Genomic DNA, 25646 nt, shown 5'->3' with positions numbered 1-25646 from the left:
GTGATATCCAAAGCAGGGCCCCTGAAGATGATTGCAGTGGAGTGGTTGGGCAGGTTTATCAGGAGTAGGTAGTCCTGAAAATATGCCAGTCCCAAGCTGTATAAAGGTTTAAAGGTCAATAGCAGCTCCTTGAATTGGTCCCAGAATCAGTGTAGGTAGAACAAGACTGAAATGACACAGTCCCCATGATCTACTTTAACCATCATTTTGGCTGCAGCATTCTATACTAAGTGTAGTTTCTAAACACTTCAAGGGAAGTCCCAGATAAGTCATTGCAGTAGTCTAATCTCGATATCACCAAGACATGGACCATGGTGGCAAAATCTTTTTTTACCCAGGAAAGGCAGCAGCTGAAAAGGCTATCACTTCCCGCTTATCCAATAGGAGGCCTAGGACCAGCAGTATCCCAGAGTTACAAACCTGCTCCTTTAGGGGGAATGCAACCCCATCCAGAACAGAAGACACTCCAATTCCTGGGACAAATCTTCCACCCACCAAATAGCACCTTTGTTTTGTCAGGATCAAATTTCAGCTTATTAATTCTCATCCATCCCAAAACTGCCTCTAGGCACCTGTTCACAGTTCAAGTCTTGTCTGTGAATTAGATCCAAGAGGTCTAACAAAGGAAGCAAGATGAATGGAGTTTAATGGGCCAACAATGTGTTCTAAATAGCTGCTGCAGAGAAAGAGAGAAAGACTTGGGCAGTATTTTCTGAACTCCTGATAGCCAAGGCATGCTTCCTCTGAATTAAAATTGCTTGCAGGTTCAATCACTCAAGACACCTGGAAGGAAGGATGAAGTCCCAGGGAGCAAGAGTATACTGCAGAAGGCAGAACCAGAGATACATTATTCGCAGCAGCAGAGCTTTGGCTGCAGCACCTGCCACATGCCTGTATCCTCTCCTACTTTGCTCGTTTTAGGAAGGAGTATTTCAAGATGCCCTCTTCTGTTGCCAGCATTATATAATGCTCTTGGTCCATAGATCCTTACCACCACAACAGTGAGCAGTATTTATACAGATGTACAGGATGGTTCTGTGTAGCTGTCTGTTGAAGAGGATTGTTTGCTGAAGAGTTGGTTGGTATATTACCGCTGCATTTCAAAAGTTCCATATACACATTTTTACAGTGACAATTACACAGACTCAGAGGAACACACCTCTTTTGTAACCGCGTAAGACATGATCAGACTAGAAGGAAGGGAGTCCTGCAGACGTACAATGAGCAACTTCCTCTGTGAACAGGTGCTTCAGGCTCCCAGGAATCTTTAATGATGTACTTATTTCTCATAGCATATTAGAGGATTATCCCAATTACTTGTTGCACAGTAACTTTCAGTCTTTTCAAGCAGACCTTTAAGTGCTAACGTTTGATTTTATGCTACATAGCTCTCTGCGTATATTTCATCTTTTTTAAAAAAAAACCTTTCAAGTTGTTTTTGTTGCCGCTGGTGCAGCCTACCTTAGATCCAGATGCAGCTGTGGCTATCTCACCTTCCAGTCGACAAGAAATGCTCCAGCACATTATTATAGCTCATCATAACTGCTGGGTTGAGTGCCCTGTCTCTTGACAGCGTTCAGGTTATCTGACAAAGGGAACTTTGACTCTCAAAAGCTCATACTCTAGCTCATCTATAAGGTGCAACTGGACTTGAATCTTGCTCTTCTGTTGCAGACCAACATGGCTACCCACCTGCAACTGGTAGAAAAGAAACACACAATTCCAATTCATTTACCATCACATTTCAGTTATTTCACTGACTGTGGAAGTTTTGGTTTTAATCTTTATAGAAGTATAGTGACTTTGAGGATGGTTTCCTGAGGGGTTGCAACATCCCCCCTTTCTGCAAGTTGCTGTCCCCCACCCTGCCAATCGGATTTCACATAAGAAACTACAGCAGAGAAGAGGTTCCTTCATCAGATAGGAGGAGTAGAAAAAGGAAGGAGTCCTTATAATCCAGGCATGGGGTGGGGGAAGGTGTACTATAAATTAGAGTAGAAAAGAGCAAGAGTCCAGTAGCACTTAGAAGACTAACAAAATTTGTGGTAGGATAGGAGCCTTCATGAGTCACAGCTCACTTCTTCAGATACAGCTAGAATGTGAGTCCATCTGTCCTTCTAATTTGGAGAGTGATTTCAGATGCTGAATGACAGTAACAGGCAAATGACAATAGCCTGTGAATGACAATAGCAGGAAATCACAAAAGCTCATACCCTACCACAAATGTTGTTAGTCTTATAGGTGCTACTGGACTCTTGCTCTTTTCTACTGCTACAGGCAGACGAACATGGCTACCCAACTTGATCTGTAAATTAAAGCATTAGGATGCTCGCTATAATACATGTTGTAAAAGAGCTAGATACAGGTCTAATATCACCTTAAAGACCAACTAGATTTCCAGAGTAAGAGCTTTTGAGAATCAGAGTTCCCTTCTTCAGATACATTGAGAAGTGGAGCGCTGACTCTTAAGTTCATACCTTGGAAATCTAGTTGGGTCTCTAGAGCGCTACTAGACCTGAATCTTTCTCTTCTACTACAGACCAATGTTGTAAAAGGAGTCTTGACTGTCGAAAGCTCATAGCCTGGAATACGAGTTGGGTCTTTTAAGGTGTTACTGGACCCAAACCATGCTCCAGGACAGGGTAGGGGCTCCGAGCTCCAAAACTGATCCCAGCTAAGCCTCTCCTGGGGGTCGTTCCTGTCCAGCACAGCTTCCCTCAGACACAAGACTCTGAGGGGAGGGAGAACGCCTCAGGGCTCCAATTCGCCAGCCTCAGGGGGGGGGGGGACCACAGAGAAGCCTTCCGACGCGCGCTACCTGAGGCGAAGCCACAGCCAAGCTGCAGGGAGGGGTCGGGGAAGGGGGGGGAAGGCACGTTAGCCTCACGTGACGCAGCCCCGCCAATAGTGAGGCGGCTTTCGGGAGTCGCTGGCTGAGGCCGCCTCCTGCCTTTCCTCGCCTGTGGAGGGGGCGGGGGAGACGGCGAGAGCGGAAAGAGCCCTGCGCGGGGTCCGAGGGAGGGAGGCGGCCAGCGAGCGCGGGAGCCAGGCAGGCAGGGCCGGCTGGCTGGCCGGCCGGTGGGAGTCGGGCAGAAGCGGAAGGCGCGCAGGAGGCAGCCGGTGGCGGTGGTCGTGCTGCTGCAGCAGCTGCAACGGGGGCGCCTCCATCCCTGCCGCCCCCGCTCTCCGGCCTGGCGGGCCCCCAGCCTCCCAACCTCTCGGCCATGCCGAATAAAAAGAAGGAGAAAGTGAATCAGGTCAGGCCGGGGCGGGAGGCTGAGAGGCAGGAGGGGAGCAGGCCCTCGGCTGGGGCGGGGGAGAAGGCGAGAGCCGAGGGCAGGCAGGCCTGCGGGGGGGCAGCAGGCGACTGAGGGGAGGGTGGGAAGGGGCTGCTGTTGCTGCTGCGGGAGCCCTTGTGTGGCTTTTGGCTTTCCCATACACTCAGCGTGTATGTTATATATTTGTGTGTAATTTACACGTACACGTTTATATATGTTAGTGTATGTACTATGGATATGTAGCTGGGGATAACTTTAGGTGGGTAGTCGTGTGGGTCTGCAATAGAACAGCAGGATTGGAGTACAGTAGCACCTTAAAGACCAAACTATGCACATATGTGCAGGGCGTGTGTATATACAGTGTGTAAAGTATATTATTACACACATGATACATTTTTGTGTGTTAACATATATGTATTGGAGGCCATCAAGATTTTCAGGGTATGAGTTCTGGAGAGTCAAAGCTCCCTTCTTCAGAGAATTATTTGGTATCTGAAGAAACGAGCTCTGACTCTCAAAAGCTCATGCTCTAGAAATCTTGCTGATCTCTTAAGGTGCCACTGGATTCAAATTCTGCTGTTCTGCTGCAGACCACAACTGCTACCTATCTGAAACTTTCAACATAGACATATTGTAGTTTTTTTATTATATATATATATATATATATATATATATATATATATATATATATATATATATATATATATATATATATATATATATGTAAATGTTTGTTATATATGTATATAATGTGTATTTGTCCCACAGCTTCACTATTTGTAATAGATAGTGCATATGGTGTACATTGTCACATAATGTTGACCGTATCAGTAAGTTAGTACTTGTGTGTTATATCAGTGCATGTACTATTTGTCATATATACTGTATGTATGTGTGTGTGCAAAGCTGCCTTGAGGTTTCTGGGGAAACATTCGCAGAAGGAATTTTTAAAAAGAACGTAATGCACTGTTGGTGTTATTCAGGAGTGACTCCTCCCACATTGTAGTATTTGTGGTAGGCGCTGGCTCAAGGCAGCTTGTTATCTCTTAACAATCCTCATGGGGTGACAAAGAGTAAGAGCCACGAGTCCGTACTTTCAAGTTGTTTCTAGAGGAGTTGATTGTACTTTGAAGTTGTTTCTGGAGGTTCTGGGTGATTTCAGGTAAAGCATTGCGGTTTTATTTTGAGGGTTTGGTGTAAAGATATGGGTGCCACATTAGGAAAAAGGGTGATAAGCTGCTGCCAATGGCCAGAGTAACTAAGGCCAAAATGAAAAGGAGCTTTCAACAGGATGTGTTTCTTAAAACACCTTTCCATTTCATTTTCTAGATCAGTCACTTGTAAAATACCTCATTTAGCTCTTAAAGCAAGTAAAGGTTTAATAGGCCATTTCCCATCTGTCTTTGCCTTCCTTACTTAGTAGAGTTTGTCAAGAGGATATAATTTTAAGTAAGGCAGAAATCCTCTGCTCACCAACACAGAATAGGAAGACCTGGGTTTGAATCCTCCATGCCATGAATTTCACTGCATGACTTCGGAAAGGTCATGTACCCTCAGCCTGACTTATCTCACATGTTAAAATGGAGAAAGGGTGTGACAGAAATGCTTGTAAATAAATGTTTAGGGCTGTGTGCCTGTTTTTAAGATTGTATCCCATAGAGTGACTGAGGCAGTAATCTGCTCTTGTCTAGACAGTCAGGGGAGTTTGTATGAGCTTTAACATTGGATATATAAGCTCCTTTTCCACTTTACAGCTTCCAGTAGTGTTGAATTCAAAGTTGAGCTCCGTAACATCTTCACATTCAAAGTGTATGTGCTTATTGCAATATATGTCATTATTCTTCTATGTCAACATGGTGGTGCCCCAACAGCTCAAAGGGAAACTGTAGCAAGCCAAAGAAATTATAAGAAGTGTTCTGGGAATATCTCATCTAGCTGTGTTTTAAAATGCTTAAATAGAGATGGTACATCATGGCAAGCCATCTGGTCCATACTTTGGCTCTGCTTGTAAATCTTGCAGGCCGAATGCCATGGGGCTGTGCCTTGCACACCCTCTAAACTGCGCATAGCATTTTCAATTTGAACTTAGTAGGATTTGCATACTGAGAAGTATGTCTCATAATTATGATAGGTTCTGCATAGGGATTTTTGCCCCATGAGGTTAGTGGGATGCCCCCTCCTCTATATGGGGCTTCCAGAAAGCAGATAAAACCTCCTTTGCTCCAACTTAAAGAGAAAATGGTGGGGTGGCTGTATACAGATTCTCTGAGCAGAAGTTCTGTCTGCAGCCAATCCAGGGAGGGGATGGAGCTAACCTTCTGCCTCCATCTCCCCTTGCTCCTCTTAGCCCTTTAATGAGCTTTATAAATTTTTGGTTCACAGCCAATCCACAGTATCCCTTTAACCATAGTTCAGCTGTAAAAGGGAAAGGATTTTTTTCCCCATTGCCTTAGTGTTTCTGCAACGATATGATGAATTGAAAGGGAGGCATGAAGAATGCCGTCCCTGCCCACTTCCACCTCACTCACTGCCATTTAGACAGCGTGAGTGATGTTTTGTGCTTCTGTGTGGAATGTCCTGTATTAGAAATTATGGTCATCTACTGGGTTATAGGAATACTTGACATGGTTAACTGTCCTCTTAAAGTCTGCATAGGGAAAAGATTTCCCAGGCTATAATGTCTCAGTCATCATTTGTAAAACATTCCTTCATTTATAGTCCACCTTTCTTGCTCAAATTCAAAGCAGATTTCAAACCTATTTGCCCTTTTACTTGCCGCAGCCTTAATGCATTGAGTCATAATCTTCATTTTTTGTTAATTCTTTTAATATTTTAAAACTAGTGTAGGTTTCCTTTGATGGATATGGTTTTATAGCTACTCTGGTTACTAAGAGCAGGTAAAGTTTAATATAACAGCATGTACATCTGGAGTTACGGCTTGGTATATTTAAAACAAAGGGTTCTTTAACTAGAATTGTGCTTTGTTACTATTCCCACTTGGAATTATGGAAAACTTACATGTGATTGTACATTTCAGGAACCTCCAAAAGCCGGCAAAAGTGGAAAGAGTAGCAAAGATGTGCAAGATAACCTGGACATTGAGGTAAATGTTGCTCAAGCATCCTGTTTTTCTTCAGAATTATTATGGTTATGTGCTGTAGCATTTGAGAGATTTCCTACGCCAACATATGCTTCTCTGAGTTTTTCACACCACCCCCTTGCCTTTTTTGAGATCACTAGCAACTTCTCAGTTACAAACTACAGTAAAATCATATGCATAGTTACTCCACTCAGAGCGCTCTGACATTAATGGATTTAGACTGGAATAACTCTGTGTAGGATTGCTCTGTTAATCCCCTTATTTTGTAAGATGTAATGTCAAGTTCTCAGAGTTCAATAAAATGTTTGGTCCTCAGCGGTTATAAGGATAACTGAGGGGGGAAATGTTTGGAGCGCTCAAAATACTTTTCTTCATTTGGAAGTGGTTTATTTCCCTTTAGAAGTTTATATTCTCTCCAAATTTCATTTTTACCTAGCAGTGAGGAATATCCCATACATTAAATTCTACCAAGTATTTCTAGTTCATTGATTTTATTTTCAAAAAATAGACATCTTGACTGTACACCTTTCTTATACTTAACGGACAGTAACTTCTTAATATTCACTGTAATTAATTTAGCTAATTTGATTAATACTTACAGCTATTTCTGCTGTAGATATCACTTTTCCTGGTTGATTCTGCTTTCATTTTGTGTACAAGCACGGCATCTCGAATGTGCATTTCAAATTCCATAGGTCAGTTGCTGCAAGTCCTTCCTCTGAAGGAAGACTTCTTGTAGTAGAAGGGAATTTGTAGGAGCCAATCGAATAACTAGCAAGAGGTTGTTGAAGAAAATATGTTGCCTTCATCAGCCATGTTCTAAGTATTAGTGATACATTTTTTCTGTATAGTATGCTGGTAATTTTAGTATTACTACATGAGGAAGTGTCATTTGTCTCATTTTTACATTAGAAAATGAAGATTGTTTTGTATTTTAATGTGTTCTGTGTGAAGAATACCAATTTCAGGGGCTTGGATTTTCTAGAATTGCAAATAGAACGGATTCATAGGAAGGAAGAGAAAGCTGTCAAAAATTCTGTACCAGCCCTCTGAATAACCACTTGAGAAGGTTAAAGCTGGGAGAAACTGGCAGAAGTTTCTCCTTGTCCCCTTCCACTCCATTGAAGCCCTCCCCCACCCCATACACACACACATATGGTGAGGGTCCCAGGTGCAATTCCCACCATCTCACGTTAAAGAGATCTTTGATACCAGGCATTAAGGAAAGATCATTCCTTAGCCTGAGCTCCTGCGGAGAGTGCTGCTGGTCAGCAGAAATCCCTGAGCTGGATGGACCAGTCATCAGACTTGGCGTAATACAAATTTGTGTTCTGTAGAATCCAACTTGTCCATGAGTGTATTGATATTGTGGTGGTGATTTGATGCAGCTGTATATGTCAGCTGTTTGCTTGACTTAAGTGGAGTCTGCTGCTTCCGGGATGTAAGCATACTTTACTAGTTCTGCAGACTTCCAGATTTACTGTTAATCAGATCAGCAATGACTCACTGGGGAGGCACAAATGTTGTACCCGTGAGCTGTGCTAAAAATGTGCAGCAACTTCTGCCAATTCTGTACACAGGTGGGAACATGGTTTCTTCCCTCTGCTGTGCATGTTAGAGGTCACTTTAATTGTAAATTCGTTGTTAACTTGAAATAATATTTCATGGAAAGTAATTTAAGTATCAAAGAAACCAGTTTCTGATACTGAAACATACTTCCCTGTGTATAATAGCTATTATTAAATAAGTACATCTATAACTTTCTTCACAATGTTTAACTTCTGGAAAACTCCAGCAGCACAGCTTGTTTGCAATACTAGCCCCTGACTACGAAAAAAGGAGCAGGGTAGATGATAATTCCCTCCTGTTTCTGAGGCAGGGTAGGATGGGAGAGACTGGAACATTGACAGGAATACGGACTGAACATACACATCTATAACAGATACTATTTAGTTGCAAAAAATCACAGGAATCTGAACATGCAGCTGTTTCAGCACATAGTTTATTATTGCAATGTGAGAAGATAAATGCAGGTGCCGATTTAATATTCAGTCAAACCTTTAAAACTAGGATTTATATCAATCTGTTCTATGTGCACTCTATGGGGAAATTATTTGTCAAAATACTAAAGGTCTTGCATTTAACGAATAATACATATGGCACACACCCTGAATTGCCATTAATGTCTAAAGATGTTGTGTATAAATATCTCAAAGATATCCTCAGTAAGTGAGTATTCTGTTTAATGTATAGTACCAACTCCAGTGGATGGAGTACATGGAGCTTATACAATGTATGCATTTGGACGCTCCCTAGACAATGGAGTTGTAACTACCAACATGTGTGTTTATGAGGCAACAGAGATAAGTGAATGGAGCAAAGGCTTAGCATAGAAGCTGGCTTCAGTCAACCTTCTTAATGTCAGGTCACTCTTCACATAAGCAGAAGCTGCCAAAACCTATCCATTCAGTACTTGTTCTTATGTCTGCGGTATGCCAAGAATTGAGGTTGCTTTAGAATTAGTAAGTGGGTGCTTTGTGAAACAGAAGGGATGGCACAGTTCCGTGGTCCAGTCTTCTCTGGCTACAGCACGACTCCCCAGCCCCATATGCAGTCTTTGACTTTGAAGCTTCTGGCTAATTTTTGAAAGCATTATATTAGACCTCTGTGTCTGGAAATGTACTAGCATATGTTGTTGTTTTTTCAAGTGCTTGTGAAAAATGCCAGAATGTGAAGAGTAGAGACCGTCTGTCACTCAAAGAACACAGAGAATACAAGCAGCAGCATTCCACAAACACTGCTTTTATTTAGACACCTAACAGCGTATTTTAATTCACACTAACACTTTTTAATGCCTTTCTCAGCAGACCTGAAAAAGTAGTAAAATTGATATATATTGCTAACAGCTTGCACCACTGATATCTGCACCATGAACCCACATCTCTGAGGTCCAAAAGAAAATTAATTCATAGCTACGGTTGATATTCTGGTAGGCTGGAGTTGTGAGGCTACCTAAAAAGCAATACCCCTGAATTATCTTCCCCTCTCTCCCTCAGTGACTTCTATGCTGCCAAGTTTCTGTGTAAGCGACTGCTACTAAAATAATACAGTGAAGGTGGGGAATCTTGCAGCACAGTAACATTGGTTATATGTTTTGCACACAAGATGGGACTGGGGGAGAGAGGGGAAGAAAGAATGACTGCTGTTTCTGGCAATGCCCGTGTGGCTTTCATCATGTCTTGTTCCAACCTCAGATTCCTTTGTTAAATTTGCCTACAGAAATCTTGGCTGCTTGCAGGAAAAAAATTCCTGGTTGCCACAATTGCATCAATTCTTAAAGTACAATTGGGGCTATCAGGTAAATGCCTTCTGTGTACTTAAAACATCCTGCAGAGCAACTCTTATTATGTGACGCTTAAATAGGACTATCCATTCTGAGTGCCTGTATTTCTGACCCTTTTCTGAGGCAAATGTTTTAATCTTCTTTATTTTACCTTTAAAGGTAGTCCCCTGTGCAAGCCCTGAGTTATTACTGACCCATGTGGGGGGGGGGGACATTGCATCATGCCACAGAGAATGCACATGTGTGGGCAGCTGTTGATTTTGCCCTCATGCAGGTTGACACCTGCAGGAGACCCTGTTCAGATGAGTGATGCTGCCATGGTGGATCATTGGGGGAGAGGCTGTCCCATAGATATGATGGACCAAGGCTGTGAAGAGCTTTGTATGTGATAGCCAATACCTTGAATTGAGCCCAGTAACTGAGGATAGCCAGTGGAGTGACTGCAGAATGGGAGTAATATGCATGCTTTGCCTAGCTCCTAATAATAATTGAGCTTCAGTGTTCTCCACCAACTGGAGCCTTAACTGAGAGGAGAGACCTGTATACAGTGCGCTGCAGTAATCAAGGCTCAGTGTTACATGACATGGATCCAGGTGGCATGATCGGCCATGTCAAGATAGGGGACCTTCTTCCAGGCTAGACTGAGTTTGTAGAAAGTATTTTTTGTAGCTGCCTTAACTTGCCTTTCCAGCAGTAGTACTGGATCCAGTATAACTCATAAGCTCTTAACTGAGTCTGCAAGGGACAGAAGAACTCTGTCAAAAGTGGTGAGCATAGTGTCCTTCAAGATCTCCGCCTTCCCAACCAGCATCGCTTCCATCTTTTCTGGGTTCATTTTCAATTTGTTCAGCCATTTGACCTCAGCTGCCAGGCAGTGACCAAAGATCTTTACCGCATCCTATGGTGATTTGGATAGCAAGATATAGAGCTGGCTTCCATCTTCTGTACATTGATGGCATCCAAATCCACAGCTATGAATGAGTTCTCATAGAAGTTGAATAACGTGAGAGAGAATCGCGCCCTGTGGAACCCCACAAGATAATTCCCACTTTGGAGATAAGTAGTCTCCCACAGCAACTCTTTGAGTCTGTCCCATGAGAAATATTAGCTTGCAAGGTTGATTACGAGCAGCTTTCATTGTTGGTAGCAGCAGTGGGCAGTCTAGGTGGCCAGAGGTAGCCTAGCCTGGAATCTGTGCATTGGAATGCGAACAATGTGCTTCTGAATATATCTGGCAGATACCAAAAGGTGATTGGTTAGAGTTGTTTGTTATCAGATTTTGAGGAGAACTATAGTCTTTGAAATTTTATGATTTTCATGGGATCAGATTAAGTTATGAAGTACTTTTTTATTATGATTGGAGGCAGTGGACAAGTTAAGTTGCCACATTTAACATCAAAAATTGGAAGCAAAAAGTCTGGCGTGGACGCATGTTTTGACGGAGGAATGGAAAACTGCCTGCTTGTGTTGCTCCTGTCCTGATAACTCTTAGGAAATGATGCCTGTCGGTGTTGGTGATACTTTTTTGGGTCAGGGTTCTGCTGGATTGTTCTAAGCTAGCATCTGTGAAACTCATGAGAAAAGTAGGCCTCTTCAGCTGCCTGACAAATGGAGAACTAAACTTTAGATGAGTGTACATATGTGCTTCTATGGAAAAGTTGAGAAGGGTGGAATTTTTTTTTAATCTGAAACATCTGCAGTAAGGGACATCATAAATTCCAATGGGCTGCTTTTACAGACTTTTTAATGCAAGCTGAAGGCCTACTGTCATGTGTGTGCATTGCATGAAGAAATGGAACTGTGAAATGGTTGGGGATTTCTACAAATGTTATAGCAGTTTTCCAGCTCTTATTAGCATAGGAATTGCTGTATGTCCATTTCTCTGCCTCATTGTAGATTTGTGAGTAGTTGGGAATGGGCTGCAGTTTCTTGCTTGTTGGAGTCAGTGGACTGATGGGAATGATTAAAAAAACTCTGAGCTGGAGAATCTTTTTAAAGCATTTAATATGATTTTCATGTATAGGTCTACTGCTGAAGCTGGTTTCTGTTAGTGTCATTTTTGCACCTTTAGAAAGTTGATGGAACTGGGCATTATTTCATTCATTATGCTGCAGGATAGCAACTTTTCCCACATAAATATTGGTAGGCGCTGAAACTAGTACAGTGACAAGCAGTGTTTAAAAAAACCCAATCCCTTAATCCTATTGTGCCTTATATTCTGTGGAAAGCCCCCTTCATACTTTCCCCAAATTCTGTTTTCCCAATATTGTATCATGCATGTGTGTAATGGCAGGGTACGACTAATGCAGGTCGCCATGGTACTTGGAAATTTCATTATGGTGCCTAGGATTTTCAGCAGTGATTTCTTTGTAGTGTTTTTTTGGAAGCCCTCAGCAGAAGTAAAAAATGTAGGCTCTGGTATATCTTAGGAGTTATCTTGAATCTGATTAAGGGGTGAACAAAGAGAGTTTATTCAAGAACTACAACTTTGATAAAAAGCAGAGAAACAGAATAGATACTAACTGCCTCACTCAACTGAGAGAGGGGGACTTCCGGGAAGAAGCAGGAAGTAGCCTAAGAATACCAATTTGGAGTCATGCAAGGAGGACAGAAGAGAGGCAGAAAGAAGGATCTTATTTTGCTATTTAACTGTCGGATTTGCTGCCCCCTGCAGGTATTCTATTTTCTGCCTTCTCTATACACAAGACATTGTATCTGCAACAAAAAGCTTATTCAATCATTTCATATCTGAATATATTTTAATATATGATATAAAATGCATGAGAACAGTTTTTATTCCTCCTTTATATGTGACTCCCCCCTCATAGTTTGAAACGACCCCTTCCATGAAATCCTGCTCCTGAAATTGCCATGGGAGGGGAGAGCTGTGAAAGTATCACACCCTGCGCCCATGTAAATGCAGTGCTGGATCCAGCCTAATAGATGGTAAATGGAAAACCTAAACTGATTTTATGCAAGCTGATTACTTCAGATGTAGAAGAAGCCTTTATAAGTAATCTCAGCTTTCTGCATTAGGACAGAATGTGCAGCAGTATATAGCAGCTTTTTAATACATACATTGATGACCTCAAATGGAATTGTGATTTCTAAAATGTTTATCATGAACTGTTGCAGAGTTATGACGGTAACAGCAAACAGGGCTTTTTTTCTGGGAAAAGAGGTGGTGGAACTCAGTGGGTTGCCCTCAGAGAATATGGTCACATGGCTGGTGGCCCCACCCCCTGATCTCCAGACAGAGGGGAATTTAGATTGCACTCGGAGAGCAATCTAAACTCCCCTCTGTCTGGAGATCAGGGGGCGAGGCCACCAGCCATGTGACCATTTTCAAGAGGTTCCGGAACTCCGTCCCCCCGCGTTCCCCCTGAAAAAAAGCCCTGACAGCAAGGATATTTAGCAAGTTTGTTCTTGCAGAGGTTCCAGCGTAGACAAGGTACGGAGAGAATTTATATATATCTAGGATGGGTTTTGAACCCAAGATTCCAAGGAGTGATTCAAATATTTTATTTTTGAAAAGTAAGAAAAAATAAGTTACAGAATCCCAATTTTTATAAGGAATTAATGGTTTTGAATATGTATAATCAATGAATTTTTATCATATGAACAGCTGACAGTTGCAAAACAGCAAATTTCATTTATTTTAAATGATGTATGATAAATGTCTGTTCTCAGAGCTATTACCCAGACATTTGGGACCTTGAAAAATATCTTCGTGTACATCCTGACTCCCCTTACTTGGAAATCAGGCATTATGATAAAGTCTGCATCACCTAGCTATGTTTTCGTAGGAATATATATATATACTTGTATTGTTTGAGGTTGTGTGTTGGAGTAGTCCAAAGAATGAATATGTTTTCCAGAAGATCACCTTCAGGTGGGCTGGGAATGCCTTCTTGGAATGTGTGAGAGAGGTGAAGAAAATAAAACGTGGAATAACACACAACTCCTCAGTGGTTCTCCAACTAGCTTACTGTCAGAGTGTTACATATTTTAGAAATACAGAGAGAGTGGTAATATGAATTGTGGAATTTCTTTCACAATTTTCAACCATTTTTTCCTGTTCCTTGCAATGAATTGTGTCTGGGTAGTTTCCTGATGGCCCTCAGGGAGTTTCTCCGTTGACATGGTTGGTGTTGCTGGTGAAGTCCTGGTTGGTCTCTGGAACTAGGAGATGGCTAGTGCAGTTGACATGATCATTCTAATGTGCCCTCTTTGGTTCTGGTAGCCTTGCTATATGGTTTGTTTCAGAGCTCCTGGTAACAAAGCAAATCAGCAGATGTCTAGAGCATAAGTAGAGGAACTGAGATGCTATGTGGAATTTGACATAAAGAGCATAAAATAAATGCCATCCTTTAAGGAAAAAGCTCAGAAATCATTGCCAAAATCCTCACATGAACAACAAACTAGACTCTTAGTAAGATCAAGATGGGTAGCCATGTTTGTCTGTCCGTAGCAGTAGAAAAGAGCAAGAGTCCAGTAGCACCTATAAGACTAACAAAATTTGTGGTAGGGTATGAGCTTTCCTTTAACTCTTAGTACTTACACTCAGTTGCTGTCTTTTTTTCCGAAGTTCATGCATCTTATTATTGTCAGACTGTAAGATGTTAAATGCACAAGCAGGAAATTTCATCTCTTTCCTCATGTCTTTTAAAAAGATGAATAGCAAATAAAACATTGGAAGAGGACTTCAGTAGTATATTGATTCCTGCATGTGGCTTATTTTAAATTGCAGTTTTTATTTTAAATTGCAGCTTTTAAGTATTTTTACTGGGGCAGTAAGATGCCTTGAGTGGCCTTATATAGAAAGACGGCTAACAAATATTTTAAATAAATAATAAATAAATATTTGGAACTGTTTTTCCAATCACAGAATTGGGAAAGAAAGCTGAAGTTTCGTTTTCAATGTTCATTTTGCTTTAGGAAAGCCAACAGACAATGATGTTTCTTAGGAATGTTTACTTTTTGCATGTCGATATTCAAGTGTAGTAGACTGGGTTTTTTCCTTGTCTCTGTCATTATTCAATTGTCCCCATATAGGTTTCCAAATAAAAATTAAAGCATATATTATTGTTGGGTTGGCACACTAGTCAGCTAATCTGTCAGCTGACCCAGACACTCAATTGCTTCTTGACCACAGTTAGATGTTGTCAAATGCTCCTTGAAACCAAGAATATCACTGTGTAGGTGGTAGCTTACTTTAAAAAAAAATTCATCACAGTATATCTTATCAAGACAAACAGTGAGGGCTGCTTTCCTCCTAGCCCTGTAGCAGTCAGGCCAAACCTGGCTCTGTCCCCTGGTACGACTGTAGGCATCTCCATACAGGAACACAAACTGTCATTAGTGGCAATGATCGCTGTCTGGTATCACCCCTGACTCTGTTTTTCTTGCTGTGGGAACCTCTGGTGTTCTAGGATGAATGCCAAAGAACTTATTTCCTTTCTATAGAACTCTTGCATAACTTTGCTTAAAGTTACGATTCGTTACAATTGCTTACGTATTTCATTGCATTGTTTCACAGTAAGATATGCAATTGGTTTCTGTAATTGGGGCAGGTATCAAACCTGTTGAAAAAAGTATCTTTTACTTGCATATTCTGTTTTAAATGCATATTCTGTTTAAGAAGCCTAATTATACTTTCTTTTTTAAAAAAACAGGTCACAGGCAAAAAATCAAACAGCATTCCACCTGCCTCGCAATTATCTAAAATCAAAGTACCTCCTCCACAGGCTGCAGTGAAGAAAGAAAAACGGCAGAGTTCTTCGAGGTTTAGTATAAGCAATAACAGAGAACTCCAAAAGCTGCCAGCTTTAAAAGGTAATTCATTGGATGTTTCTTATCCTGGAAGCATGTGTGATTGGAGGGCGTATGATTTCCAGGGTGGGTCTGGATGGGAGGCTTCCTGGGGACCCTGTGTAACATCAGTTTTCTTATATCCAGCTAAGGGAAGGCAGGATATCAACGTATCAGATAAGAGCAGGATGATCTTAATTTCTTATCCTCGGGTAGAGTTCTATATGGCTCATTAGGTGGAGGTCAGAAGCTCTTCTGTGCCTGCCTAAGAGAAATATGCTGCATCACAGAGCACTTCTTAAAATGTCTTGAAAGTGGCTGTTCGAGCTGTGCTTGGTGGGGCTGTTTGGAGGGGATAGAAAAAGAAACTAGAGACCCACTTGACATAAGCAGCTGGTTAAGTTCTAAGATGCTTTTAGTTACATTTTTCTATCATAACGGGACAGGTATTAACTGAGAATTTGGGTGGGGGTTCTATTTAACAAGCATCACGCTTGTAGAAATAATCTTGTGCTGAATCAAGACTAATACGAGTTTTCTTTAGTGGTAGGCTCAAGACAACTTTAGAAGGAGATTGAGGGCCATAACAAAGCCAGCTACTCTCCAGGAAATTGGTCACATCATCAGGTCTTACTCTCAGCTATGAAAGACAAAGCTATGACCACAAGCCAGCTCCTATTCTGCAGTGCAAATGCTCCAGCTGAGCTCGTGGCATGTATTCACGTGATTGTGGCCTAGGGTTTTTCTTGTCTTGGGGAGCAGGCCTTTTGTGCACAGTTTAATGGTACTGTTTAGGATTTGCAAAATAGTTATTAAATTTGTTGGAGCATTAGTTGCAAATTAAAATTAATATATTCATGTTTATTAAGAGCTTTATGGGTATGATAGGCTCGAAAGGAAGGTACCATTATCCATTGATTGCTTAATTTGCCCTTTTCTACATCTTTTCCAGTTCTACATTACACTTACAGTAACCAGAACCATATACCAGATGTATCATACGATGCAGGCCATTTTGTTTGCGGCCCTTTTCCTAATAATCCCTAACATAGAAATAGCCTTTTTTGTCACTATTGCACCTAGTTGACATTTTCATTGAGCTACCTACCGCAACACCAAAAACACTATCCTTGTTAGTCGCTACAGATTCAGGCATCAATTCAGTGTATTTTTTGCTGTAATGTACTTCACTTCTATATTTGCATCAAACTTAATTTGCTACCTTATTGCCCACTTGCAATCTGCTTTGGTTTGCAGCATCCTGAATACAGTGGTATTGGCCATGTTGTTTCTTTCCCCTAATTCTAGATAAGTTATGAACAAATTAAATAGCACTTGTCCCAATACTGATCCCTGTAGAATCCTTCTAGTTACTTTCCTTCACTGCAAGAATTGTGCATTTAATCCTAGTATCTGCTTTCAGTTGTTTAATCAGTTTCTAATCCATGAGATACCTTTGATGAAGGACTGCCTCTGCTTTTTAAAGTCTCTGTACATACTGTCTGCCGGATCACCCTTATCCACACATTCGTTAAAACCTTCTTGAACTACAAAAGTTGGTGAGATGAGACTTCCCTTTACAGAAGCCATGCTGATTCTTCCTCCATTGGGCTTTGCCCTCTAAATGCTTAACAATTCTATGATAAGGTAACTGGCCTGTAATTTACTTGGATTCTTTTGGATCCCTTTTTAAAAATTTGCATCATTTCTTTCTAGTTCTCTGTATTGGAGTGACAGTTTGAATATTTTTGATTGGATATAAGCACATTCTCATTCAAGTTCCTTACGAATCCTTGGGTCTGTGCCTGTCCTGGTTAATTTTTAATGTATTGATTAATCCTAGAACGTCATCTGTTGTCATCTCTAGTTGACTTGGTTCTTTTGAGATCTTACCTGAAAACTGCAGCTTTGCCATGGGTAGCCGTTGCACATTTTCCACAGTGCAACCAAACACAAAGAATTCATTCGTTTCTCTATAATCTCCATATTGTCCTTTAGTAATCCTTTCACAATTTTGTCACCACAGGTGTCCATGGGCTTTTTGGTCAGTTTCCTGTTTCTGATATATTTAAAGAAATTCTTACTGCTTGTTTTAATATTTTTAGCAATATGCTCACCATTCTCATTTCTATACCATATCAAACAACATTTAATTTGGCAGAGATTATACTGCTCCTTGTTCACTTCAAGTGGACAAGACTTCTTACTTGTAAAGGTAACAATCTTGCCTTTTATGACTCCATTGATTTTGCTCGTTGATGATACAGGCATCCTCTTAGACTTGGTGGTGCCTTTCCTAATCTGCAATTTTAATTCTCTTTGGGCATCTGTTAATTTGGATTTAAATAACTTGTAAGCATCCTGAAGAGATTTTTATCTTCTTTCCCATCCGTTTGACTAATCTCATTTTTGACAAATGTCTTCTTCAAATGTCATGTGTGGACGTTTTTGGTAACTTTCCATTCACATAAATGCTGAACTCAATAGCCCTGTGGTCTCTAGTCCCAGTTGGTACAGCTGCTCTGTGATCAACTGTTGTAGGGCACAAGGATTTATCATACCTCTAAATGTTCTCTCTCTTTCCATGGCACATTAACCCAGTAAATTTGAGGATAATTTAAGTTGTCCAGTATTTCACAACGTTCTTCTCCTAGTTGCCTGCTTGTTTCCTTCTTGATTTCAAGATCAATCACCCTTAGAGTTTTGATCATGTGTATGATGTTATGTCCCCAGTATTATTCTTCAGTCCTGGCAATTCCACTCATAGCAACTTTGTAGGTAGAGTCTATTTATGTTTCCTAGTGTATCAGGCTTCATGCTGTCTTTGCCAGACAGAGCCACTCCATCCCTAATATGCCGTTTTCTATCTTTCCTATGTAGTTAATATCCAGGGACAGCCTGTCTTACTGATTTTCCTCATCCCACTAGGTTTCTGAAATGTCCACTATATCCTACAAGCATATATTCTTTCTTGGAACTGTGTAAAATTTTAATTTGCTCCAATCCAGAAAAAATCAAATTGGGATACACGTATTTTTGAAATTATTAAAATTGTGTACCTTTATTCCTGGTTTGCAAAATTCATACAGACCACTTAACATTTTTCAGTCTTCCTCCGTTTTTCAGTATTCCTCCAGTTGTTGATGTGTTTTTTAAAAAGAGAGGCTATTTTAAATGCTCTTGTATTGGGGTTTCTCACTGGTCATGCAGAAGGGTTGGTTTATAGGCGCGGTCGAATCTTCCTGCACTTTACAATGTGCATGTGAATTCAGCCATATTGGGGCTGAGGGCAAAAGTGGTGGAAAGTGACTTGTGGTGAAGGCCAGTTTTACGAATGTATTTAAGTTGGGGACAGATACCAAAGTTTTCAAACACGGCAGAGAATTTTGAATAATGAATATTAGGTTTTGTTTTTAGTTGATTGCCTCATACTGAAATTGCGGGATTAAATCTGCATGAGCTAAAGTTTGTATCATTTTGACTTTTGCCTTGGCTTTAACCTTATAGGATTGTGCTTTAGTCTAAAACCTACACTGTGAGCTAGATTTTTCCTCATCCCTGTCCTATACCAATACTTGCTACTTTGTGTGATCTCTGTTATAAGGCTTGTGCAGATTTATTTACGTTATTTATAGTTTGCCTTTCTCATTGAGACTCAAGGCGGATTACACAGTGTGAGTTAGTTCAGTCAGTTTCAGGGACATTTCAGTAAACAATATAATAGGGTATATAAATGCAAATTTGCAAAGATTTAAAACCAGCAGACATCCAATACAGTGTTGAAGAAATGCTGAAACAGAGCATAAGCAATTCTAAGCTTGGCATATTAACATAGGACTACCCAGTAGGGTCAGACTTAAAGTAACAAATTGTTCTCTTTTACAAAACAGAAGTGTTCCCTTATGACATGAATGTGTGCCTGATCTGCAATACATTGAGCTAGGAGTTCATGAAGAATTACTGGTGTGTGTCCCTGGGAGAGAAACTGTTAGTAAATCTTTCTCCATTTGACCCCAAATTCTTGGCTGCTCTCAAAATTGCAAGGGCAGTGAGCATGCTCAATTTTTGCCAAGCCATATTCAGAGAGTTGCTTTTTGAAAATTTGCAAACTAGGCTTTTGCTTTATACCTAGAAAGTTCTCCAAATATGTAGAAACTCCAACACTATAAGCAGGCCCCTGTTGCTGTTTTCATTTTAGCTAGCTACTCAGCCGTGAAGTGTAGAGCACAACTGTGGGTGTGTGGAAGGGGAGACAGTGTGGGAATCCTCACTCTAGCCCTAAATCTCCAGGGTTGTATAAGCTCTCTAAGTGTATCTCTACTTGAGGCAAATTACACCAGGTTGCTCAAGTGAAGGGAGATGCAATGCTAGCCAGGAAGCCAAGTATTAAAAGACAGATCAAAAGGCGCTGTCAATTTCCCCTCTCTACAGAGCCAGCAAAGATCTTCTCAGGGGGTTTGTTTATTTCCTCTTAGCCTCCCAGAAGGCTTTGTCAGTTTCACCTCCCCTTCTGGGAGGCGAAGAGGAACTAAACAAACCCCTTGAGCGTAAACAAACCCCTTGAGGAGTGATCTTTGCTGGCTCCGTAGAGAAGGGAAATTAACAGCCTTCTGATGTCTTTTAAAACTCAAGCTTCCAGGCTAATATTGCGTCTCCCTTCACTTGAGCATCCTTATGTATTTCAGCTTGTATAGAGAGATTCTTAAGTTTCAGTAAGCAGATTCCTCCTCTCTCCTTTTCTCCCTTTAACTGATGCTCAGTCAGTCCTCACCAGGCCAGTTTTTAAGGCCTCTTCATTAATACAGTGTCATATTTTTCTGCATTCCTGGGGGAATCCCTTGAATATACCTGGTCCCATTGTTCAGCTTTGCTCTCCTAAGGACCACACATGTTACAATTAGATGAAGGGATACGCATCCTCAAAGTGATTTATAATTAATTCCATTTAAACGCTTAATTGATTAGCTGCCCCAGATGATTTCCTTAACATCCAGAATATGAAATGAGAAATCTGGGCATTTGTAAGCTGCTTGATCAACTTGTGATAACCACTACTATCACAATCCTTCTGTGTATGCCCTCTAGTAGGAATTTGGTCTCCATATGGAACATCGGGCTGTTTGTATGTTCTTTTAAACTCGCTAACTAACAGTTTTTTGCATACTTGGGAAGTTCTGTGATGATGCAGAGGCCATGAATTTGTCTGTCCATTATGCTGCCATCTTGATATGCCCCCTCGCTTCAACTGTCATGTTTGCTACTAGAAGGGAAAACTGTATGGGGCTTGTTAAAACGTTGTGTTGGACATTGACTTTTACAGTAATCACTAGAATAGCTTGTAGAATTTCTTTGGGAAGGGTAACAGAAATAAGTGTTGAAGTAATCAAAATTTGAGTTGGAGCACCACCATTCCTGTTTTACGTGTGGGGAGACCGAGGCAGCAGGTGTAACTTGACAAGACCATATGATGAGTCAGTGACATGCTATGCTGGGACCAACTCAACGCTAAGAGCCGATTCCAACTCGCTTTCTTCTCGGCTACAAACATTAGGGTAGCCATTGAAGCTGATCATCATATATCTTCTGCCTTTTAGACAGTCACAGTGCAAAATAAACTAAAACTTAGCTATATGTAATCTTCTGGAGATGATATAGTAAAACGGTTGTGGTAATCAAAGATTAAAGAAGATATACCTTTCCCAGGTTCTTGCTGCGGTTATAAGTGCAATGCCGGTCCTGTTTTTTGGATTAAAATTAAAATTGCTACTACTTAACATTTTTTTTCTCAGCTAAAATAAAAGCAGTGTGACTCACATTCTCTGTCTTAAATTGCTTACCAAATCTGATATTTAAGGAAATTTTTTAGAAGTGGTGTTCACAATTGATAGAATTTTATCTTGCGCTCTTTAATTCAGACCTTGGAAAATGGATACACCCTTCATAGAGGTCTATATCAAGGTAGGGCATCCATGAACAAGTTGCTAGTTGTGCCTGTGAGCTTCTGTTGACCTGATCTTTTTATTCTAGCCTTTGCAAGTATAGGCTAACCATGGGAGTGTGCTGAGTGACGTTCTTTGGTGTGTTCGACTAGAATAGCTGCATGATGTGACATGCAACTGAAAGAGTCTGCTTAGCACCTTTTTGTTGGAGAGCCTGTAGAGCATGCCCATCATCAGCTTTTGTGAAACTATCTTGGAAGATAAGTAAGTGATAATAAAATTGATTTGTGCTTCCAGGACAATATATACTGCTAAAGGTAGTAGAATGCATGAGGCAGAAATCCCTCACTTCTAATAACGGTTCATTGCTGTTATCTGGTGATATAGCTGAAATTGGAACCACATTCCGTGGAATTTAAGTCTTTGGAAAAATCTTTAAAAGTTATTTGGCAGGACAATAATGAACTCTGTGAGTAGCTGATTTGATTCTTAAATCTAGTGAGTTGTATATTGCATTGATTTCATGATTCTGCAGTTACTTTGGCAGTTCTTCCTCCTTTCAAACAAACTGGCAATGTTTGAACGTCAGAGATAGTTACCCACTGTAAACTTACTGGTTCAGTTCAGACATCACATAAAAGCATAATTTCTTTAAAGTAACTGTAGTTAGTGCAATTATCTGGAGGCAAGTCACTCCCTCTGTGGTTGGTTAGGATCATTCAGACTACAACCTGAAGTTGATTTATTAACCATGGTTGGTTTAGTTTTAACTGTGGTTAATAAACCAACATCAAACTGTGGTTTCATGTGCTGTTTGAACTGAACCACTGACTGTTTTCAACAAGCTTATTAACAGTTACAGTTCTGTTGATAAGACTTAGGCAAAAAAAAAAAACCCAGCAGAAAATGTAAATGTAGTTGTATAGTATTCTGAGCTGTATTTTTTCCTTTTTAAAGACCGAGATGAAAAGAGCAATAGCGGCAATTAGTGTGTGTGTGCCCTGATTGTTATGGCTGCATGCTATAGATGTGGAGTGCTCTTGTTTTGGCTTTTTGGCATGGACTGGAGTAGGCTTACCCAGTTTCTGCAAGGTGCACACAATCCTGTGATAATCCTCCACAAACTGGCATACAGGAGCTCCTTTCCTTCTGTTCAGATAGGATTTTTCCTTCCTGTTTCCGTTCAGTCTCATGGGCAAGTGATTAGTGGCCTTATTTTTCAGGCCTCACTCAATACGCCTTGGAATGAGAACCCTTTCACAACGTGGAAAGGCTGCAGCTGATGGCATTGTGTAGATACAGTGGTGGCAGAGAACGAAGCTTACCTTGCTGCCATCACCACCACAGAGTAAGCACGAGAGTGTATTTGTATACAAGTATAACCAAAGGGAGGATAAGGTCTTGATAAGAAATTCCCTTCCCCTGTGTGTTCTTTAGTTTTATATAGTATGCAAAACAAGAGAGATAATTTAGCAGTAATTCATAAATTGCTTTAGCTATGGAACAGTCCCTCTGAACCAATGGAAACAGTTTCCCACCAGCCCTATTTCCTGATAAACCTAGGAAATTCTTGAAAATGAGGTCACACATTTAAACTGTGAATTGGATGCAGCAATTTTTTCCTCACTGATTTTGTCAAATTATCCTCCTCGTTATCCTCCCTCCAACATGGCTTTTGCACTTACAAGTCCCATGATTTGGGTGGACAAGAGACCGTTCCTCCCTTTTTTTCTACAGAGACTGGATCCAACCCTGTGCTTGCCTGATGTATTACTCAAACCTACATTTCTGCTGTTTGACCTCTTCTGAACTCCATCCTCATTTAGTCTCCATTAGCTAGAAGCATTAATATAATAATTTGTTGTTTCCTTTAATTGACATAATTGAAAATCTTTACTAGCACGCTTAATTTCACTTCCCATAAACAGCTCATTATGCAAGAGCTTTCCTGTGGCTAGGCCAAACATCTGTACACAGTCCTATTATTTTGCCATTTGTCTCACTAGCTTTTTGAATATCGTTAACCATACTTCCAAATTAGTTATCGCTTCTGTGATTCAACATCCTTAAATAAGTGGAGTGGTTTTAATAAAACACTCCCTCCCCCCCAAAAAAATTTCAATAAACTTTTTTTTGGCTCTAAGCTTTCTATAGCAGTTAAAAATTAAAAGGTACTTGTGACCAAGACCGTCCAGATCCTGCACTAAGAACAGCTGCAAGGTTAGAAGAACTGCATGGGCCTTTGAACATCTTTCAAATTCGCATGCATGAAAATCATATTCTGCTGCCTCTTGGACTTCTGAGGTCTCAACTAGAATTGCTTGCACGTCAGGGACAGTAATAGTTTCTGAACTTGCTAAAACGTTCTGGGATAAAAAGTCTGTTCTGGTGGCACTATTTTGGCAGAAGGCATTGACAAGTGGCTCAGTGACTAAGACACATTAATAAACAGTGTCACTTAACGTTTATGGTTTTCCTTCTGTTAAAAGAAAAGAAACTGGGATATAAAGCAACCCCTCAAAACTACTGATTTTGACTTGGGATCGCTTTTAACCCCAGCCAGTAGGGTATATATAAAGTCTTTCATAGTTTTGGTAAAGGAAAATTGATCCAGGGGAGCATTGGAGTACAGTTTATAGTTGTCTGTAAGTTAACATAAATAATTGTCTTCACTGGAGAACATTTATCTCTGTACAGAAAGATATATGATTTGCATACAAAAATACAAAAACGTTAATAAGATGTTTGAAACAGGCACTAGGTGTTTGAAATGTTTTTTTCTGTGATACCACAAACTGTTGCGGGGGAGGTGGTGTTTTACTACTTCCAAGAAACATTGGAATCTGGCTTGGAGTAGTGAATGCACCCCAAATGCAGTTGTGCAAGATAGTCAGACTTCTGTATGAGATATGAACTGAAAGTATTAAATGTACAGGTTATTTTACTGATACTGGCAGGTCTGCTTCATGAGTTTGATAAGCACATAGGACAGAAATGTAGAAATCTTCTCAATAACATTCATCTTAAGAAATTGCTGGACCTTTTTGAGAAGGCCATTAGGAACAGTATTCCATTTTTAATTGTAGAATTATGTTTGTAAAATTGTTCTGCCTTTCCCGTCCAGTTCCTGGAACCAAGAAGTAAGCTTCCTTCTAGGAGAGAAAGATGTGGGTGACTGCCTGCTTGGAGGAGAGATTTTTTTGTTAAGTGCAGAGTTGTTGTCATTTACTTAGTCCCTCTGCCTGCCTTGAGAATGACTCTGAGGACAAGCGATAGTGAAATTTGACGGGGGGTTTATTTATTTTTAAACATTGGAAGCTGCTGTGAGTCTGCATTGAGCAGAGAAAAGTGGATTAAAAGCCCTCAAATAAAATACATATAATTGAAGATATAGATGCTTGGGAAATCTTTCCAAAGACTTCTGTAACATAAAAAGCTCTTTGTGAAAGTTCCTTTTCAGAGAAATTTTGATGACTGTGCACTCTGAATGTGGATACACATGGAAAAAAATTCTAAAAGGTTAAGCATATTAAACTCTTGTTGCCGAATAGAGTCCTATGGCACCTTAAATATTAACACATTTGTTGGGCATGAGCCATTAATGCGCTTGGAGGGATATCTGTTTATTTCTCCCTCTTGGAACAGAAGCCATGGAGGAAGGATACCAGCATCGGAGCATGCCACCTTCTAACCTTCCCATAACTCCAGCAGTACATGTTAGCATTTCAGAAAAGATAAAGGAAATATCTACAAGATCGCCTCACTCCTTATGTCCCTCCACGGCAGCTTCACTCATCTGAACAGGGTCTCTTGCAAGTGCCAGCCTGCACATGGGCAAAATCAACAGCAGCCCGCACACAGCCTTTCTCTGTGGTGGCCCCTACCCTGTGGAACGGCCTGCCTGAGGAGCTCAGCAGAGCGCCCACTCTCCTGGCTTTCCTCAAAAGATGCAAAACCAAATTATTCAAAAAGGCTTTTTATTCAGATAGGAGGGAAGTATTGAAGGAACGTAAAATAAAAAAGAGTCCAGTAGCACCTTTAAGACTAACCAATTTTATTGTAGCATAAGCTTTCGAGAATCACGTTCTCTTCATCAGATGCATGGTACAGAAACTGGTCAAATATAGAAGAGGAGGAGGGGAGGAGAGAGAAGATGCAGTTAGGGGGAGAGAGGG

General features: G+C 40.6%; 1 protein-coding gene across 6 annotated transcripts in view; it reads left to right on the top strand.

Annotated features, from left to right (window-relative positions):
* Nucleotides 1-3013: 3013 nt before the first annotated feature.
* The window catches only part of PPP2R5C (protein phosphatase 2 regulatory subunit B'gamma), an 87479-nt gene continuing 64846 nt past the window's right edge, over nt 3014-25646 (top strand). For 5 of the 6 annotated variants that reach the window (XM_054970680.1, XM_054970679.1, XM_054970681.1 and 2 more), the window contains exons 1-3: nt 3014-3257; nt 6316-6381; nt 15397-15556. In XM_054970680.1, the coding sequence (XP_054826655.1) occupies nt 3225-3257; nt 6316-6381; nt 15397-15556 (259 nt within the window). In that variant the 5' untranslated portion in view covers nt 3014-3224. Of the gene's footprint in view, nt 3258-6315; nt 6382-15396; nt 15557-21474; nt 21491-25646 lie in introns of those variants that run through there. The other variant, XM_054970685.1, reaches the window with a different exon arrangement.

The sequence above is a fragment of the Eublepharis macularius genome, chromosome 2 (genome assembly GCF_028583425.1).
Source record: "Eublepharis macularius isolate TG4126 chromosome 2, MPM_Emac_v1.0, whole genome shotgun sequence".
Taxonomy (NCBI): Eukaryota; Metazoa; Chordata; class Lepidosauria; order Squamata; family Eublepharidae; genus Eublepharis; species Eublepharis macularius.
This window is presented reverse-complemented; position numbering and strand designations above follow the sequence as displayed.